Raw genomic sequence first — 20,573 nt, 5'->3', positions numbered from 1 at the left:
ATATTACTATATATATATATATATAGAGTAAAACTTCTTTAAGGTTTTTGTTTTTTTTTTTTTACAACAACAACAAAAAAAAAGCAGAAAAATGTCAGGCCATAGGTTGGACATGCCTGCAAGTAGTTAAGTAATTATCAGTAGTTTATGTGTCTTCAGATTTTTTATTTTGTTTTTTGAGACAGGTCTCACTATTAGTTCAGGCTGGCCTTGAAGTCATTATGTAGTCCAGGCTGGCCTCGACCTCCTGGCTATCCTCCTACCTCAGCCTCTCTCCAGTGCTGGGGTTATAGGCATGTGCCACCATGACTAGCTCAGAGTTGTTTTAATGAGGTAGAAGATACATCATATTAGTCACTATTCTCTTAGTAATAACGCAGTGCCCAGTATGGCAAAATAAGTCCTAAGAAATGATAGAAATAAGTTTTAAGAAAATGAGATCTATTTTTGTTCACGGTTCTGGAGGTTCAAGCTGGAGGGGCTGTATCTGGTGATGGTATTTTTGATAGCAGAGTGCCTAAGCAATGCAAGCTATCACAGCGTGAGAGGTAGGGAGCCTATATCTGGATCTGTTTTCTCTGGTCTCTATTCCTTTTTCGGGGAGGGTGGTGCTGGAGATTGAATTTAGGGCCTCACACCTAGTAAGAAAGTACTGTGATGACTGATTTCCGCCCTCACCCTGTTTTCGTACAAAGCCACCAGTATTCAGTCAAATTCACTCTGATTACTTTATCTGTGCTCAGTTACCTCCCAGCAGTCCTATCTCTAAACATCTGGTTATATTGTTTTCTTAATACCACACTATGGGAGTTAAAGCTCAACATATAAGTGCTTCCCCAAGATATTAAATGTCCCCATGACATTCAACTCATGTATAATTCGTAGCATGAATAACAATGAAATATGCTTATATCTCATTGGTATAATTTTGTGAATTTTGACAAATTATACATCCAGCTGTCACCTAAATGAAGATAAAAGAACATTTCTAGAATGTTCTCTTGTACTCTTCAGCCAGTTCACTCCTTTCCCTCTATAGGCAACCAGTATTCTCACTTCTTTCTCTTTTGCTCCTCTCTCATCCTCCCTCCCTGTCTTACTCCCCCTCCCTCTGTTTATACCCTATTTAACTTAGCCTGTTACTGAATTCCATGTAAAATCATGCAGTATACACATAATATTCTTGGGTCTCACATTTAGCATAATGCTTTTGCAATTCCTCCATGTTGAATGTATCAGTAGGTATTCTTTTTTTTTCTTAATATTTGAACCTGTTCAGGATGGCACATGTCTGTAATCAGAGCACTTAGGGAAGTTGAGGCTAATGTCACCTAAATTTAAAAAAGAAAAGGGGCTGGGGATTTAGCTCAGTGGTGCCTCCGCCTGCCTCGCAAGCACAAGGGCCTGAGTTCAATCCATGCTACTAAAAAAAAAAAAAGAATGGGGATGGGTGACTCAGTGGTAGAGTGCCCTTGGGTTTGATCCTCAGTATGGGGGATATATATATATATATATATATGAATATGTCATTTGTTTGTCCATTCTCCTTCTGATTTAGATTGTTTCCAGTTTGTAAGTATTACGGAAAAGATTGTAGTGAACAATTTTAGTACAAGTATTTTATGGACATAGATTTTCATTTCTCCTGACTAAATCTCTAGAAATGGAATTAATAGGCCATAGGGTAAACAAATTCATAAGTATGTGCCAGTTTTCCAGGGTGATTATGTCATTTCACACTTCTCCAGTACTAAAAGTTCGAGTTACTACACGACTTCAGCATTTGGTATTACCAGTGTATCCCATTCTGTGTTTAGGGCTATAACGTAATTTGTTTAACCATTGCACTGGCTCATAGTCCTTTAGGTCTTTTGTTTTTTGTTTTTTCTAGAGGAGGGCATTTGTCTGTCACAGTTAATGCTATAGTGATTTGTACACGTATGCAAGTTTATCTACAAGGTAATATCTTTAAAGTGTAATTGCTACCGCCGGGTATGGTGGCAAATGCCTGTGATCCCAGCACTTGGGAGGCTGAGGCAGGAGGATCGCTGTGAGTTTGAGACCAGCCTGGGCTACAAAGTGAGTTCCAGGTCTGTTTCAACTACATAGTGTAAGACCCTGTATCAAAAAAAAAAGGAATTGCTGACTCAAAAACCATTGCCAAATTTCCCTCTGTTGCAATCTTGTTCATTTGTACTTTGATCACCATGTGTGATTTCCAGGGTTTTTCTCTTTCTGTTTTTGTTGTACTGGGAATCATACCCAGCGTCTAACGTATGATAAGCAAGCAATCTACCACTGAGCTACATGCACAGCCCCTGTTTCAGATGTTCTTTTGTCTCTCTCTCTTTTGCTCTTTCTTATTCATTAGTTCATCTGCTCATTAGTACTAGAGAATTGAACCCAGAGCCTTCATACTGAGCTGCATCATTTGCTCTTATTTTATTTTGTTTAAATGGTGTGATAGGATCTTCTTTCTTTTGTTCTTTCTTTCGTTCTTTCTTCCTCTATTATTGCTCACTCAAGTTATCTTTTATGTCTTATATTGTTTAAATTTTTCCTCCCATAGATTTTATATGTATTAAATTTAATCATTTAGATAACTTTTGTGTTTTCATAAATGAAGTCTCTTACTTTTTTTTCATACCTTTTCTTTCCTTTGTTTATTTTGTGTTGCTACGGATTGAGCTCAGGGCCTTCTCAGGCTAGGTAAGTGCCTGCCACTGAGCTGTATAACCAGTTCCTGTTATTTTTATTTTGAGGCAGGGTCTCACTAAGTTGCCCAGGCTGGCTTCCAGTTGTCCTGCCTCAGCCTCCAGAATAGCTTAGGTTATAGGCATGAAGTACCACATCCATCTTTGGGATCTTTTCTTTCATTATATTTTCCTACCACCTTTGAAGGAATCCAACCACAGACATCCTAGACTGAACAGAGGTCCCTTTAAACCTCTTCCTCCTGCCATGTTTGTAGACTGGCTAAAGATGTACAGTGTAATCACTGGTTAATACGGTCCAGGAAGCACATCTACACCCTAAATCTCCTGTCATTCTTCAGCCCTGCTCTCGATAAGCACCCATTATTTCCTGTTAATTCTCAAGCCCTGTTGTGGATAGGCACAACTCCTTCTCACTGAACTCTCCCCCTTAACAGCCTCAGTTTATCTTTGCCTTTCACAGTCCCCCTTTATGTTCATGACTCTCTAAAAGACCATATAGCCTGTACGAGAGTTACCTGGTCTGATCACAGTGCCAGAGCAGTCCCTCACAGGTTTGTTCTGAAAAACTGTCCTGTTGAGCTCATACCTTTATTTCTTCTTCCTTTTTCCTAACAACCTTTATGTAGGTACTGCTATTGATTTTCAAATTTTAATTCTTTTTTTAGAGACATAGGAAAATTTACTGTAGAGTTGAAGAAAAGTACACTCAGGTCCTTAAGTGATAGACACCTCGAAAATAATTTTATACCAAGCAAGTTTGTTGAATTTCAGTACTTTTTGTTTGATGGTTGGTTTGTTGTGTGTTTGAGACAGGGTCTTGCTATGGTAGCCCAGGCTGGTTTTGAACTTGTGGTGATCCTCCTGCTTCAGCCTCCCAAGTTCTGGGATTACAGGCATTTCCGCCACTCCCAGCAAATTTTAGTGCTCTTTTCATTTAATTCTTTTACGTTTTGCAGGGGTGTATTGCAATTTAAAAAATAATAATTTTTCTTCTTCCTCCCCAGTTTTTTATGATATGCTACAAGTATTCCTTGAATTACTTTAAAGATGTTTTGTTTAACCACTTGAAAGAATAAAGTAGATCTAAAATGTATTGATAAGAAAAATAGCCCTTAAATATTGCTGACTAAAAAAGCAAAATAATACACATAGTATGATTCTATTTAATAAAACAACAGGAAACTTAATAATTGCAACAAAAAGAAAAATTAGAAACAAAATATTCTTGAGCTTTTTCACTTGAAGGTTGTTCCTGTTTGCTGTGCCTTGAGAGCCTGTTTGAATTTGCTAGACCTTTTTACCAACAGTGTGTAGGCTTCTCTCTCTGCAGTGCTGTCCTTTGATAAAACAATTCAGCAAATTGGTACATTTAACACCTACAATACAATATGGTACTTAGTTGAACAATATAATATATAGTACCTGTGGCACAACATAATACCTAGTGGTAGCTTGACAAAGAAACTCTTTATTTTCTTTTGTTCTAGTTTTTCATGCGTATGAGTAAAATCTTAAGTATATGATATAGGCAAGTGCTTTTACAAGTTCTCTCTCTGAGGGTCCTAAGCAGTTAGCTCTTTTCCTTCCCCCCAACAGAAGAGACGTTCAAACCGCCAAGTTAAGCGAAAAAAATATACGGAGGACCTGGATATAAAGATCACTGATGATGAGGAAGAAGAAGAGGTAGATGTAACTGGTCCAATAAAACCTGAGCCTATCCTCCCGGAACCTGTGCAAGAACCAGATGGCGAGACTCTGCCTTCTATGCAGTTCTTTGTGGTAAGCTGAGAACATAAGCAATTTGAGAGGTTGGTTCTGCTCTTTCAATCATTTGTTGACTGGCTGTGTCTTTTGCCGCAGGAAAATCCCAGTGAAGAAGATGCAGCTATTGTAGACAAAGTGCTTTCTATGCGAATTGTGAAGAAGGAGGTGAGGCTTCTGCCTTTAATGTTCATCCATATATTGCATGCACAAGTTGTACTTGGTGAACAGCCTTGGATGCAGGATATGTTCCTAGGTTGGAGTTATGTGAGTTGATGGAGGAAAGTTAGCCTGAAAGTAGTAATTGTCTTATCGCCTCTTATTTTACTGATCTGTTTATGATGTATATATGCTTATTCTTTTCAGCTGTCAGACCTCTAGTATTGAAGTATCAGATGAGTGCTTGAGTCAGTAATATATTCAGAAAGCACTAGGATGAAGTTTTACCATATGTAGTTAAACTTAATGATTTTTTCTTTTATGAGCACAGGATTAATGACTGAAATTACTTTTTTTCTTCTCAGCTTCCTTCTGGACAGTATACTGAAGCAGAAGAATTCTTTGTCAAGTACAAGAACTAGTATGTTATCTCTGTAAAAAGCTTTTCACCTTAGATTCCATAAGGTTGTATTAAGGTCTCTTGTATAGACTTATCATGGGTTGGGAATGTATCCCTTTTTATAGTCTCCTGTCCTCAGTTGCCATTGTTGGCTGGGATAAAATGACCATTCAGGAAGAAACTTGGAATTGAAATTTCTGTTACTATTTCTTTATAGGAACAGGGGTGAGGTTGGTCTTCTCTACCTTAGTCCTACCACTAATGTCTTGTTACTCAAAGTATGGTCCCTGGACCAACAGAATTAGTATTACTTGGGTGCTGTTTGGAAACGTGAATGTTTAAGCACATCCCAGATGAAGTGATTGCAAATTAGTTACAGAAGCACTGATCTAAGCTGTTTCCCAGTTTAAGCTCACATTAGTCAGGTCTCCTGCTGGTCAAGCCTCACTTTTTCCTTTCTCACACCGTAATTGCCTGTCTATCCTCTTCAGCTCCTATCTGCACTGTGAATGGGCCACTATCTCCCAATTAGAGAAGGATAAGAGAATCCATCAAAAACTAAAACGCTTCAAAACCAAAATGGCACAGATGAGACACTTCTTCCATGAGGTAATTAGGAATCAGTATGGCCTATCATTTCTTTCATAGAAGAACAAGTAAGGACTTATAATTGGTTTGTATATGTAGGTACAGAATTTTTAATTTTGATTATTTACTTTTCTTAATTAATTTTTTATTGTTTACTTTTCTTAATTGTTCCGTGCTTTGTTTCTGGGCTTAAATATGGTTTGCTTATTTGTTAAAGGGCTCAGTAAAGTGAGATTAATTTAATGTGCATGAAATATTTTTTAGAAAGGATGATAAGGTGACCTCATGTCCACTTGAGGCATTCTTCCTCTAATGTCAGTATTTAGCTTTTGATGGTCTCTTTAGACATAAGCAGCTCTATCATGAAGAGAAAACATTTTCTCTAATTTCTAATCCAGCATCAATAGAAATAGTAATAAAGGAGCTTTTAATTTCCTATACCCTATGTTTTTTAATAATAGCAAGAGAGAGTAAAAAGACAGGTCCATTATTTGACAATTTGGAGATTGTTCGTAACTTTGACTTTTAATTGTACGATAAATCTAGAAAGAATAGAATGTAGATAGGAAGAATGAAGGAATGAAGGTCTGTCTTTAAAATGCTTGGGGAAGTTTGATCATGAAGCTGAGCAGAGGAGCAGTTGCAAAGGGATGTGGAGTCGAGGGAGGTTCTGTAAAGAACATGTTTGTGTGTTTTATGGTAATGATTTAGGAGAGAAGGATTCTTAGAAAGGCAAGAAGATGGAGTGAATAGCCTCTTTTAGGGAAAATAAATGCTTTTCATGACCTGTTGAGACAATAAATACAGATACAGGTAAGTTTGTAGGACTTGATGGGGAATTCCCATGGGGTTAAAATATTTTTAATATAATCATCTGTTAATGGTGAGGTAGAGGGGGGTAGTTTACTGGAAGTGATTTCCTTTTTATCTTATTGTTTGGTTTTATAAATTCATGTAGGATGAAGAACCTTTCAATCCAGACTATGTAGAGGTGGATAGGATATTGGATGAATCTCATAGTATTGATAAGGATAATGGTGAGGTGAGTTGTGGCATGGAGGAACATGAAAATCCTCTTAAAGATTTCTGCTCGTCCGCTTGCCAATCCTTTATTTTTCAGATATGACTAAAAAAAAAATCCCTTGGACTAAAAGGTATTTCTGAATTTTTCTGTGGTATCCATAGAAAGATAATGGTACGGTGAGAGTGTAGAGAGACTAAAAAGAAACATTTGCCCAAGATTATATTTATAATTACCGAAGGTTCATTCATCTTTGTCTCATTTTCCCTCAAGTTTTATGTGGAAAACCCTAGAGGTTCATTTGGAGGTTGGGTGTTGGGGGGCTTCAAAAATTCATGTTTATGAATATGAAAATACTGGAATAAACTAGCTTTCTCCTAATCATATGTTAAATAAACAATTTTTATTACTAATGATAGTAACCAATAGAGAAAAAGTGAACCTTGTTAAGGTATCAGTGTTGAGTGCTGAACTGGGCTTACGAGCTAAGTGACTCCCTTCTATACATCATTCTGACAGGACCTATACATTAAATTCTACCCTCTCTATTAATTGTAAACTTTAGTCTGTTTTCTAAGACTTCAGAATCTCTCAAACAGAAATTTCGGTGTCCAGGAACTATTACATCTCAGTGCTTTAAATCCTAATAAATACGTGTCAGTTAAAATATATTCTGGGAAGTGAGAGTGACATTGTGTGTTCATTTCTGGGGGGTGATTGGATAGTGGGCCAGTTATTAGTTAGAATAACTGACTTAAATTCTTACTATTTTTATGATTTTGACTTTGTCAGCTTTGAAAGTCTTATGCTTTTTACCACCATACTAATCAGCCTTTGTTTGGACCCTTTGAAATGTGGTCTAACTGGCTTAATAGATGAAAATGTTTTGGTGCCCTGATATTATAATTTATGCTCCCAATATTGGATAATAATATTCTGTGTGTGCATTTTCCCTCTCTTCAAAGTAAGTTTAATATTCATCCATTTTACATTGCCTAATAATAGAAATAAATATTACAAATATTATCATCCTTAGTTATGATGCTGTAAATATATGACCTATGTAAATTGTTTTATATAGAACGGTTGATATAGTAAGAAAATATTCCTGTTTTAAGGAATATTTTATGAATCGGTAGAGATTTCTTTTGTTTACACTTGTCATCTAATCGAAGAAAGTACTGTGCCATCAGTGATCATCTTGTGTAGTGAAAATAGGAGCTGCTTTGCTCCTTGCAGTGGAACGCTTATAGAATAGTGCTGTAGTTGGAGCTTTAGCATTTCCGTTTCCTCTTTGTGTTCATGTTTCCTCTCTTTAATGATCCCTTCTGTAATTAGCGCCTAGCTTCATGGGAAATCTCTTTCCTACTGTATCAGCGCTCTTGAACTAAGTGCATCTGCACTCAGAAATCTAAGGACTCAAAAGCTCAGTGAAGTCAGCCCTTATATTCTCCCACAGGTTTGCCCTGCTCTTCATCCTAAAAGTAGTCTGGTCTTCTCCTGTAACAAATTTGGTGCCAGAAAAGTAGTATGGGCCAGGTGTGGTGGCACATGCCTGTGATATCAGCACTTGGGAGGCTGAGGCAGGAAGATCGTCACGAGTTTGAGGCCAGCCTTGGCTACATAGTGAGTTCAAGGCCAGCCTGGACCTGTCTCAAAAAAAAAAAGAAGATAATAATATGGGATTGAATCCTGCCTGTCTTTTAGTTTCAACACAGTATAGGAAGAGTGGCCTGCCTTTGCCCAATCAGTTTGATTGGTGAATATGCTTTAATGCTTAGTGTTATATGAAATGCTACATAGAAATTTTACTTTTAGAAGTGATTCTGTTAGGGTCGGGGATGTAGTTCAGTGGCAGTGTGTTTGCTTGGCAAGCGCAAGATCCTGAGTTTGATTCCCATTACTGGGAGAGGGGGGTGACTGTTAAATTGCCTAGAAGAATGATCAAAGCCATAAATAGTATATCAGCAGGTGAGTCTGTTCAACCTTTTTCAGCACCTTTTAGTTGAGTTTTAGTTGCCAACACTTTGCCATCTGATTTTGTAGTCTGATTCTTATTCTTTAACCACAGCAGGAACCATAGAATCAATTTATTAAAGCTTTGACTTCTCTTCTAGCCTGTAATTTACTACCTGGTGAAATGGTGCTCTCTGCCTTATGAGGATAGTACATGGGAGCTAAAAGAGGATGTTGATGAGGGCAAGATTCGAGAATTTAAAAGGATCCAGTCCAGGCACCCAGAGCTCAAAAGGGTGGTAAGTATTCTTGCATTTAACAAGTAAATGTACAAGTATGAAGGCATATTAAATGCAGTGCCTCAATGTTTTCCAAGACAGTTAGCTTTATGTTGTGGAAATTTTCTTTATTATTATGGAAATTTCAGACATGCAAAGGTTGAAGAAATGGTATAGTGTATTTTTGTTTGTTTGTTTGTTTGTTTGTTTTTGGTACCGGGGATCAAACTTGGGTCCTTGCGCTTGCGAGGCAGGCGGCAGCACCACTGAGCTAAATCCCCGGCCCAATAAATGGTATAATGTATCCATCACTCAGCCATCATTTTCCTACCCATTTGTTCCTTGTTTCTTGGGTTACTTTAAATTAAATTGAAGGTTTATTTCATTTATAATTATTTCATTGTTTATGTCTAAAAGATAATACCATCATTGCATCAAAAAGATTTTAATCATTTAATATCAATCAAATATCATTCTATACATTTCCCTGATTTCCTACTTTTTGTTAAGTCTTTTGAGTCGCATTCTAAATAAGTTCCATATATTATCATCAGTTTGTGTTTCTTGAGTCTTGAGTTCCTTCTTGATCTACCTCCTTCATAATTTTCTCTCAGATGATTTGTTCTGTAGGATTTATTCAGTCTGAAGATTTTATTCTCCTTAATGCCTTTTAACATGCTTTGTTTTTCCTTTATTTTCCAATTTTCAGAATACTTTAGTCCTCTGACATTCTCCAAGTCATCAGTTTTTTTCTGTTTTTTATCTTTTTAAAGTAATATTAAGAATGCATAGGCTTAAATATATTTGGCAGATTTTAATCCAAGCAATAATGTTTTTTGTTTGCAGTTGTCTACCAGAATTATCTCTTTATGTCTTGCCTGATTTTATTAGTGCCTCCATCCTGTTTATTCAGATTTTCTGTTTTTTAGAACCGTCCCCAAGCAAGTGCCTGGAAGAAATTGGAGCTATCACATGAATATAAAAACAGAAACCAGTTACGAGAGTACCAGTTGGAGGGAGTCAATTGGCTGCTCTTTAATTGGTATAACAGGTAAAAAGAAGGGTGGGCTCACAAAATATAGGCTTAGTTTAGGATTATTTTTATTCATTTTTCGTTGAAAGAATTTCTTCCTAGGTACATTATTTTTAAAGATGGTGTTTTTTTTTTTTTTTTTACATGCTTTTTTCCCCCCTGGTAAATCTGCAGGCAGAACTGCATCCTGGCTGATGAGATGGGATTGGGCAAAACTATTCAGTCCATTGCCTTCTTGCAGGAGGTATATAATGTGAGCATCCACGGCCCCTTCTTGGTCATTGCTCCCCTGTCTACCATTACTAATTGGGAGCGAGAGTTCAACACCTGGACCGAGATGAATACCATCGTGTATCATGGCAGCCTGGCCAGCCGGCAGATGATTCAGCAGTATGAGATGTACTGCAAAGACTCACGGGTGAGTTGTATGCTTTGGTAAGACTGGCTTAGAGAACCTAGTGTTTTAGGGACTATGTATGAGTCCTTGACTTTCACTGAAGTTCTCTGGGATCTAAGGCTTTTTTTTGCTGCAGTAAGTAGAGCATTGTTTTCACTTTGCTATTTTTACCCAACGCACATCTTGATTCAGTGGGAATCCTGACTTTATTTATAAATACATGCATTTTAAATAGAATTTCATCAGTACTGTTGAATATTATAATACTTTTCAGAGTGTGAAAGTCATTTAGCCACATAGATTTCTTAATTTTTATGGTGATAAATGTAAGCAATTTTTCCCCTTAGTCTGCTCAAATTTTCATTAAGATTCTTTTCATTTTCTATACATTTGAAAAAAAAAATGAACTACCTACCCATCTTGTATTAATCTGCTGTTAGTTTTCTTTTGTGGTTTCTGTTTCTACCACATCAAATTTTCTCATCACCTTTTGCAGATCTTACAATTGACTGTTCTACCAACTTTTAGATAATAACCAATATATTTATATTCTGTTAGTTATTTCCACTTTATTTTTGTTCTGTATATTTCAGCATTGGCCAACATTTGTGGGTGTCATTTGTTAACCAACAAACATCTAGGGAAGAGATACATGCTAGGCATATACCAGAGTCAAAAGTCTCTAACTTTATCCCATGAGGTCTGTCATTTTCCCAGTAAGGTAAATATGTTAAGGAAGCAGTGTATCTTACATTTAGTAATTTGACATGTGTATCGGGGTCATCAACAGCAGTGGAGGTGCTGGTGGTGGTGCAGTTTGTATTTTATGTTAAACCTGCCTGAATATAGAAAAGTAATTCAGAAGAGATCAGTTAATAATTTACCTGTTTATTAGGCCTTTTCTGACTTTGCTGCCTTTATATTTAGGGGCGCCTTATCCCAGGAGCATACAAATTTGATGCCCTGATCACCACTTTTGAGATGATTTTGTCGGACTGTCCTGAGCTTCGTGAAATTGAATGGCGTTGTGTCATCATTGATGAAGCCCACCGACTGAAAAACCGTAATTGCAAGCTGCTTGATAGTCTGAAGCACATGGACCTGGTGAGTGCCCCAGGCTCACTTGTGGGTGCTAACACCCACAATTATCGCTGTTTCCCTGTGGGATGAAAATAACCCTAAATTAGAAAGAGACAAAAGAGTAGGAATCTTGAGTGGTGGGGATGACCTACTGGAATGATAACTGAAAGTCCTATAAAAGTTCTAAATTCTAGAATTGGAAATGAATTATAGTTTAGTAGTTCCAAACCAGAAGGAGCCAAGGGAGACTGTTAGTTACCTGTTTTTGCACAGCATAACACTCCAAAATTTACTCCCTTAAATCAGGCTTTCATGATTCTCTTGCTCAGTCACTTAGGCTGGGCTCAGCTAAGCTATTCTGATGGTTGCCTTGAGCTCTACATGCTGCTGCAGCTGGCAGTTAGCACTGTTTTGTACTGGGATGCTAGGATGACTTCCAGGTTGCCTTCCCCTAAGAACCAGATGGGCTTCTTTACTAGGTGATCTCAGGACAGAATTCCAAAAGGGCAAAAGCAAGAGCTGCAAGGCCTTTGGGGGAGGCTCTGACACAGTTCTGTTTCTACTGCATTCTCTTTGTCACAGCAAGTTACAAGGCAAGCCTAGATTTAAGGGGCAACCACTGAGAAGACAAGCTACAAAGAATTAATGGTCATATTAAATCTGGTAGAAGTGTATTTTCTTTTTTCTTTTTTTGAGACAGGATCTCACTATGTAGTTGAGACTGACCTAAAACTTACTATGTAGCCCAGGCTGGTCTTGAACTCACATTGATCCTCCTGCCTCAGGAGGCCTGAGTGCTGAGATTACAGGCATCCGCCACCACACCCGGTTTAGAAGTGTATTTTCTAGAAAGGGGCAAATTAGGATTTCTATGGGGAGTTCATTGTAGGAGATGCATATGAAACTGGAATAAACGCAGCATGAGTTACTTCTTTATTTGCTTTCTTGTTTCAATATGTTAAATAATGCCAGGGAGGTTCTTAAATATGTTGTCAAAGGAGGGGTAGAGTGAAAGAAAAATTTATAGGCAGTTATCTGGTTCTTTGCCATCATTTTCTAGTTAAAAGATATTAAAGGTAAAGATCATCTATTTGGTGGAAACTCCTGGAGGTCCTTGTGTCTGTTTTTACTGTTTCTAGGAACACAAAGTGCTACTCACAGGAACACCACTGCAAAATACTGTGGAGGAACTGTTCAGCTTACTTCATTTCTTGGAACCTTCACAGTTTCCCTCAGAATCAGAGTTTCTCAAGGACTTTGGGGATCTCAAGACAGAGGAACAGGTAGGAAATCAGCCTGGTGAGGTATATACCCAGGATCACAAAGGTGGTTGCCATGAGCATCCAGCTCCTTTCTGAACTCTTGCTCACACCATCAGTGGCCTTGTCCCAAACCTCAGAAAATAGAAATCTCTAATTTTATTTTTCCACATTCCTATATAATGTGAGAATATTTGTACTCATCTGATTTATTGGTTTATTTTTCTCTGTGTAATGAATCACAGGTTCAGAAGCTACAGGCTATCCTCAAGCCAATGATGTTGAGAAGACTCAAAGAGGATGTTGAAAAAAACTTGGCTCCTAAACAGGAAACCATTATTGAAGTAGAGCTTACTAACATCCAGAAGAAATACTACCGTGCTATTTTGGAGAAGAATTTCTCCTTCCTGTCCAAGGGAGCAGGTCATACCAACATGCCCAATCTACTCAACACAATGATGGAGCTGCGCAAGTGCTGCAACCATCCCTATCTCATCAATGGTGAGGAAACTTGCTTGTGTTTGCCTTCACGGTAGTCACTCCTCACAGACAGTGGATGCATTGACTGATCCATCCAGTTTGGAGGTGGGGCAGAGGGGTGTGATAGGGTTCTACTTTTAAAAGAAGATTCTTATGTGGACCATCTTTCTCTGTTTTATACAGACTCTTGGTTCTGTAAAATCTCCGCAAGTAAATAGGACTTACTATTTAGAATTTCAAAAGAACTCCCAAGTCTGAGACAGGAGGACCTAAAGTTCAAACCCAGTTTAGATAAGTTAGTGACTTAGGGAGACCCCCATCTCAAAATAAAAATGGCCAAAAGAGGCTGAGCTCAGTTGAGTTCAATGCAAAAGACCTAGATCCAATCCCTCATGAAAAACTATGTGGACAAATGTCCTCTCTGATAATCCGTTATGGTAATATGGCTTAGTCCATCTTAGTCCTTGTCCATACATTTAGTTTTTTTTTTTTAGACCATTTACTCATGTAAGACCTGCCTTACTTGGAATATTTTATATAACAGATGACAGTTTAGAATTTTTTGATGCTGGACTTCTGTATGTGAGAAATGTTGATTTCAAGTCAGATTACTTTTTATTTGCATTTTTATCCCAATTAAATAAGCCTTAATATTTCACTGAATCTCACTGTCTTTGATTTTTTTTCTTTTGGCAGGTGCAGAAGAAAAAATCCTAACAGAATTTCGAGAAGCTTCCCACATTATACCTCATGACTTCCACCTACAGGCCATGGTCCGTTCAGCTGGCAAATTGGTTCTTATTGACAAGTTACTTCCAAAGCTCAAAGCTGGTGGCCATAAAGTTCTGATATTCTCCCAGATGGTACGCTGCCTAGATATTCTAGAGGATTATCTAATCCAGAGGAGGTGAGAAAAGAGTCGTCTGAGTCTTGTAGTTACAGTATCTGCATAAAGCTGCACAAAAGGTTGGGCTGCATCTCCGTGGCATAGTGCTTGTCTACCATGTGTGCAGCCCTGGGTTTGATCCCAATCACCACAAAAAATAAAAGACTTAAAAGCTTCGCAAAGTAGATGAAGAGCCTGGGTTTAATTATAGTTGCTATAAGAGAGAAGTATTTTTAAGATTGTCACTCAACGTAATATGGTTGCTGGCCAGCTAGAGATATGGGAGAACAGGTATCAGTCCTTGCCTGCTTTTTTTTTGCTTTCTTCTGCTTAGCTGCTTAAATTTTTTTTCTGTGACCCCATACAGGTACTTATATGAACGTATTGATGGGAGAGTTAGAGGTAATCTTCGACAGGCTGCTATTGACCGCTTCAGCAAGCCTGACTCAGACCGCTTTGTTTTCTTGTTATGCACTCGGGCTGGTGGACTTGGTATTAATCTTACAGCTGCTGATACCTGTATCATCTTTGATTCAGATTGGAATCCACAAAATGACCTGCAGGTAAAAAGAATTATTTTCTTAGATATTACCTGCATAACCCAGGATCTCTTAGAAGGGGCCTGTCTTCTGGAGAGTTTAGAATTATTTACTGAGAGGTAACAGGTCAGGGGTCAGCAAACTTTCTATATAGTTACAGTTGTAAATGTCATAGGTTCTGTATTCCACGGTCTCTCTGCCAAGTAACTTACCTCTCTTCTTACAGCACAAAAGCAGCCATAGTTACTGTTTAAATGATTGCATAGGACTGAATCAGTAAAACTTTAATTAGAGAAACAGATGTCTACACAGTCTGTAGGGTCAGCTCTACGTAGTAAGACAATAATTTCATCTTAAAATTGACTTGCTTTTGAATTGACCGCATGACTGCTTTATAAATAGGAAATACTTTGATATTGTGTATCTTTTCCTTTCCCCATTTGTTACTTTTATGTTATCTTTTTGCTTTCTTTTTTTTTTTAAAACCAGGCCCAGGCACGGTGTCATCGAATTGGACAGAGCAAAGCTGTGAAGGTGTACCGTCTTATCACTCGTAATTCCTACGAGAGGGAAATGTTTGATAAGGCTAGCCTCAAGCTGGGATTGGATAAGGCTGTGCTTCAGTCCATGAGCGGTCGGGATGGCAACATTACTGGAGTAAGTTGTCTATAATTAAGCTTATAGTGAGTCACAATGATAGAGCTAAAAGTTATTTTTGCACAGGCATCCAACTACCTTATTTGGGTTCTCAGTTATTTTTTTTTGAGCTTTATTTTATTTATAATTGACATACTAGTTAGATTACTACTCTCTCAATAGGCATTTCATCTATCTTGGTTTTTGCAGATCCAACAGTTCTCCAAGAAAGAGATTGAAGATCTCTTAAGAAAAGGAGCATATGCAGCCATTATGGAGGAAGATGATGAGGGTTCCAAGTTTTGTGAAGAGGATATAGACCAGATCTTGTTAAGACGAACTACAACCATCACCATTGAATCTGAAGGCAAAGGTTCTACCTTTGCCAAGGCATGTTCAAATTGTTTTTTATTTGTTTTTAAGTTTGGTTTCTTATGACAGGGTCTTTCCATATCAAAACTAGTCTTCAACTTGTGATACTTTTGCCCAGCCTCCTGATTGCTGGAATTGTAGGTACACGGTGCCATATTTGGTTACAAGAGGTGTTCTGTTTCTTCCAGATATTAGAGAAACATCTAAAATCTTCAGGATTTAAATGTTTTTAAAGTTAATTTATTTCCTCTTGTTCAAAAAGGTATTTAGTTTACTTTCCCTTTGTTCCTCATTAGGCAAGCTTTGTTGCTTCTGAAAATAGAACAGATATTTCTCTGGATGACCCCAACTTTTGGCAAAAGTGGGCCAAAAAGGCTGATTTAGACATGGATCTGCTTAATAGCAAGGTGAGTTTATTCTTCTTTAGGAAGTATTGCAGAAGACTCATTAATTTCAATCTTTGTAACTTGTGATTCTTCAATGGTAATTGCAGTTTATGATAACTGGTATATAAGATCTACCAAGGAGGCCCTGGAAGACACTTAGACATCTATATTTAATTTTGCTTCCTGGGATCTAGATTATTTTTTTAAATCAGTTTTCATGTTAACATCCAAAGCCGTTTCAGTCTATAATTGTTTTCTTTTCCCATGAACATATCGTGAAGAGAGTTACTTTCCCTGTTCTCCACCCAGAATAATTTGGTGATTGACACTCCAAGAGTACGGAAACAGACCCGCCATTTCAGCACTCTGAAAGATGATGACCTGGTAGAATTCTCTGACTTAGAAAGTGAAGATGATGAGCGGCCACGCTCCCGCAGACATGACCGCCATCATGCCTATGGACGCACGGACTGCTTCCGGGTGGAAAAGCACCTCCTGGTATATGGGTAAGAACCTGTCTTGCCCTGAGAGGTAGTGTGTCTCTGTCCTGACCCTTGCCTTTCAAATTGGAGGGGATCGGTGAAAAATTTTTGCCTTGGAATCAGTTTATTTTGTTGCCATCCTTTCTAAGATTTTGTGTCACATTTCTTGGGCGATATAATTCTGAGAGTCAGGGAAATATCACTGAATTAGAGTCCCAGAATAATATTAATAGTGTCCTTTTCTGTTTTGTTAGTTGGGGACGGTGGCGAGATATTCTGTCTCACGGACGCTTCAAGCGACGTATGACTGAACGAGATGTAGAGACAATATGTCGTGCCATCCTGGTATACTGTCTTCTGCACTACCGTGGGGATGAAAATATCAAAGGCTTCATTTGGGACTTGATTAGCCCTGCTGAAAATGGCAAAACAAAAGAACTGCAGAATCATTCGGGTAATTATCAACTCCTTACTTTTCGTCTTTTCAAAAATTGTCTAGTCCTTTTCAGGTTTAAGGGTTTTTCTCAATCCAAGTCTTCAATGTCTCCCCTTCCCCAGGTCTTTCTATCCCTGTTCCCCGTGGACGCAAGGGGAAGAAAGTCAAGTCACAAAGTACTTTTGATATCCATAAGGCAGACTGGATCCGGAAATATAATCCTGATACACTTTTTCAAGATGAGAGTTACAAGAAGCACTTGAAACATCAGTGTAACAAGTAAGGGTAGAATTCAGCAAAGACATTTCTCCCCAACACTTTTTCAACACTGTCACTAAGCTGGCTTCTCCATCCTCCCTCGTAGGGTCCTGTTGAGAGTGCGAATGCTGTACTACCTGAGGCAGGAAGTTATTGGTGACCAGGCAGAAAAGGTGTTAGGGGGCGCTATTGCCAGGTAAAGCTCTTCTCTGTATTTTTTATATGCCCTGCCTTACTCCAGGGATGATTGATTTGCTTATTCCTTTCTGTACTGTTTTGGGGATATCTGATAATTAAAATATGTGTGTTAGATCTTTAGTCGTCCTATATTTGGTGCAAGGAAATAGGGCAGATGCATGAACATTTAAATTAAAGGACAGTAGCTGCAATAATCTTCCCAAGAACTGTCACTTTAATTTTTACCTTTGTTTCACTGACTGTGCCATTTTATATCTTTAGTGAGATTGACATATGGTTCCCAGTAGTGGACCAGCTGGAAGTTCCAACAACATGGTGGGACAGTGAGGCTGACAAATCCCTGCTCATTGGAGTCTTTAAACATGGTAGGTGCCTTCTCTGAGCCTGTTCTCTCCCATTGAAGATTTATGTTGACAAATGGAACATTTAACAAAATGCCCATGACAGAGAAACTCAGTAGTTCTTTCATTAATAAATAGATTTATATTTGAATAGGAAATTAGTCCTTAAATATCCAGAGCCAAGCAGTTTGTTTCTATAAATAGATGTTCAAGGCAGACCAGATGGATAATTGAATCTCAAGGTAGGGGGTATCATCTGTTCTGTAATCACTACTACCAGTATGTTGTGGGGTCCAACAAATTAGAAGTAATACATGCCCACTCCTGTTAATAACCACAGTAAAGCTGGGCATGGTGACATACATTTGTGATCCCAGCACTCTCAGGAGGAGTGCCACGATTTGGACGCCAGACTAGGTTATGTAGTGATTTCAAGGCCAGCCTGAACTACACAGCGAGACTCTGTCTCAAAAACAAATAAACACACACAGTTAATTCATATGGCTTTCCTGTGGCTTGCTGAAAGTGTTCCGTTTAAATGTCCCATTTGTCTGAATGTTCAGCAGTTGTGCCTATGTAGGTAAGATGACTACTACTACTACTACTACTATTTTGGCTAATACCAAATTCCAAGCACTAAAAGCAGTGGGTGCTAATTTCCAGTACTTTTGGGTATAGGAATGTCTTTTCCTTTTGAAAAAATATTTTTCAACACCGCTTGGCCTACCTGAGCCCCTTGTGTTCAATCCCCAGCCCCTCCCCCTCAAAAAATCTTTTACATCTATAAAATAAAAAGTGATAGCATTTAATATACATTTTTGAAAAGTTTGTTGAAAAGTTAAGAAAAACTATGAACACTTGTGAAACACAGACATTTAGAAGAGTCCAAACATCCTAAAATATGTTCATTCAAGTCTACTTTCTTCATCTCTATAATAAGAGTGATAGAAAGATTACCAGTTAAATGACTATGGAGATGTATTGTTATATAAACCTGTTAAAGCTGAGCATGGTGCCGCATGCTTATTGTCCCAACCCATTGGAGGCCAGCGTATACTACACAGTGAGCTCAAGGGGCTGCCAGAACTAATTACTGAGACCTTGTCTCAACACCCACCCCCCAAAAAAGTTGCTTAAATTCTTGTCAATCACTAGGTTAAAATTTGCTAAGTTGCTATTAAGAAGTTAAATATATTAGTAAACCTAAGGCCTAACAAGTTAAGGTTAATTATATTTTGTAGTAGCCCACAGTCCAACAGCATACAAAGTAAGCATCATAGCAAATATGGATCTGATTTTTTTTTTTTAATTTATGTCCCTTTTTCTTCTAGGCTATGAGAAATATAATACTATGAGAGCAGACCCAGCCTTATGCTTCCTGGAAAAGGCTGGTCGACCAGATGACAAAGCCATTGCAGCCGAACATCGAGTGTTAGATAATTTCTCTGATATAGTAGAAGGGTAAGCATTGCTATAGTTTTCTTAAAAGTTCTGCTACCGCCCTGCGGAGGGTGTTGCTTACATTGAAAGATAATATAACTCTAGCCTTGACTGAAGCATTGGGGATCTTAATGATGACTGTGTTTAGGTACTTTAAACTTTAAATTGTTTGCAAAGAGTAGGAGCAGCATATAGGACTGCATAAACTGATGTAAACCATACAGTGTCATAACATGCAACCAAGTGTGAAAAATCAGTTACTCCCAAATAGTTTATTTATATTCTCATAATGCTCTTCTGTACAATTACAGTAGCTGAGAAGATAACTGGTTCTCTTGAATGTGAACAACCAGGCAGCTTTCACATACTACTTATGTGGTAGAATTTGGGCAATTTTAGCTCTAGTTTATCATCTGCCACTGATACCTGACACGTACAGGTTATTTGTTCTGCTTGGGTACATGTCCCGATGATGAGTTGCCATGCTAATACTGAGCCACCAGCTAGGGCAAGTTGCCCTGGTTTGGGTGCCAGTGAGTTTAACAAAACTTCTCACGTGGAGACCTGAGGGACATATAAAATAGTTGGCTTTTCTAGTCCATTATGACCATGAGATTTCACTTTGATGATCAGTTTGCTTGGTGTGGAACCCTCAGACAAAAGCATGTCACTTATTTATTGCAAACCATTTAATTTCACCTTTCTGCTCCATAGACAAGAGTATTACAGACAAAAACATGGACCATTCAAATAAACAGTTAATAATTGCAAAGGAGAGGGAGAATGAAAAGGAACTATCAAAAGGAAGTACACTGAGCAGTTTTATTTGAATCTGTGCCTAAGCCAGGCATGGTGGTGCAAAGCTGAAATCCCAGCACTTGGGTGACTGAAACAGGAGGATATGTGAATTCAAGGCCAGCCTGAAATAGTAGTAAGATCAGATCCTGTCTCAAAAAAGAAGCTGGGCTTACTTGCACATGACTATATGCACACCTACTTGGAAAACTGCGGCAGCAATCTCATTTGAGCCCATGAGTTAGAGCAACAACATAGACATTAGAAACACTGTCTTAAAAAAAAAAAAAACAGGTAACGTGGCAGCCTGGCATGGTGGTGCAGGCCTGTAATCTCAGTGCTGTCGGGGGCTGAGGCAAGAGGATTGCAAGTTTAAACCCAGCCTGGAGATTTAGTGACTTAGTGAGACCATGTCTCAAAGTAAAAAATTAAAAGGGTTGGAGGTAGCTGAATGTAGTGGTACACACCTGTAATCCCAGCACTTGGGAGGGTGAGGAAGGAGAACTGCAAGTTCAAGGCTATCCAGGGATACAAGGTGAGTTGAAGATGAGCCTCGACTACACAGCAAGACCCTATCTCAAAAAACAAAACAAAACAAAAAGGGCTGGGGGTGCGGTCAGTACAAAGGTCCTGCATTCAATCTCTATTGCTGTAAAAAAAAAAAAAAAAAAAAGA

General features: G+C 38.3%; 1 protein-coding gene and 1 non-coding gene across 6 annotated transcripts in view; both read left to right on the top strand.

Moving 5' to 3' along the window:
• The window catches only part of Chd8 (chromodomain helicase DNA binding protein 8), a 57,851-nt gene that overhangs the window by 28,627 nt on the left and 8,651 nt on the right, over positions 1 to 20,573 (top strand). For 4 of the 5 annotated variants that reach the window (XM_010637824.3, XM_033765062.1, XM_010637826.3 and 1 more), the window contains exons 6-27: positions 4,314 to 4,496; positions 4,578 to 4,646; positions 5,003 to 5,058; positions 5,529 to 5,646; positions 6,584 to 6,667; positions 8,764 to 8,901; positions 9,810 to 9,931; positions 10,088 to 10,331; positions 11,238 to 11,414; positions 12,530 to 12,673; positions 12,895 to 13,150; positions 13,826 to 14,036; positions 14,383 to 14,578; positions 15,044 to 15,211; positions 15,401 to 15,580; positions 15,859 to 15,969; positions 16,258 to 16,454; positions 16,685 to 16,884; positions 16,965 to 17,145; positions 17,231 to 17,320; positions 17,584 to 17,687; positions 18,995 to 19,124. In XM_010637824.3, coding sequence (XP_010636126.1) covers positions 4,314 to 4,496; positions 4,578 to 4,646; positions 5,003 to 5,058; positions 5,529 to 5,646; positions 6,584 to 6,667; positions 8,764 to 8,901; positions 9,810 to 9,931; positions 10,088 to 10,331; positions 11,238 to 11,414; positions 12,530 to 12,673; positions 12,895 to 13,150; positions 13,826 to 14,036; positions 14,383 to 14,578; positions 15,044 to 15,211; positions 15,401 to 15,580; positions 15,859 to 15,969; positions 16,258 to 16,454; positions 16,685 to 16,884; positions 16,965 to 17,145; positions 17,231 to 17,320; positions 17,584 to 17,687; positions 18,995 to 19,124 — 3,359 coding nt within the window. The remainder of the gene's footprint in view (positions 1 to 4,313; positions 4,497 to 4,577; positions 4,647 to 5,002; positions 5,059 to 5,528; positions 5,647 to 6,583; positions 6,668 to 8,763; positions 8,902 to 9,809; positions 9,932 to 10,087; positions 10,332 to 11,237; positions 11,415 to 12,529; positions 12,674 to 12,894; positions 13,151 to 13,825; positions 14,037 to 14,382; positions 14,579 to 15,043; positions 15,212 to 15,400; positions 15,581 to 15,858; positions 15,970 to 16,257; positions 16,455 to 16,684; positions 16,885 to 16,964; positions 17,146 to 17,230; positions 17,321 to 17,583; positions 17,688 to 18,994; positions 19,125 to 20,573) is intronic. The other variant, XM_010637827.3, reaches the window with a different exon arrangement.
• On the top strand, positions 19,568 to 19,676 carry LOC117286623. The gene has a single exon (XR_004517783.1). It is a non-coding gene; the product is annotated as a small nucleolar RNA U6-53/MBII-28 (small nucleolar RNA).

The sequence above is a fragment of the Fukomys damarensis genome, unplaced genomic scaffold (assembly GCF_012274545.1).
Source record: "Fukomys damarensis isolate Sample0158 unplaced genomic scaffold, DMR_v1.0_HiC HiC_scaffold_17, whole genome shotgun sequence".
Classification (NCBI taxonomy): domain Eukaryota; kingdom Metazoa; phylum Chordata; class Mammalia; order Rodentia; family Bathyergidae; genus Fukomys; species Fukomys damarensis.
Note: the sequence above shows the minus strand (reverse complement) of the source record. Positions and strands in the feature narration are given on the sequence as shown.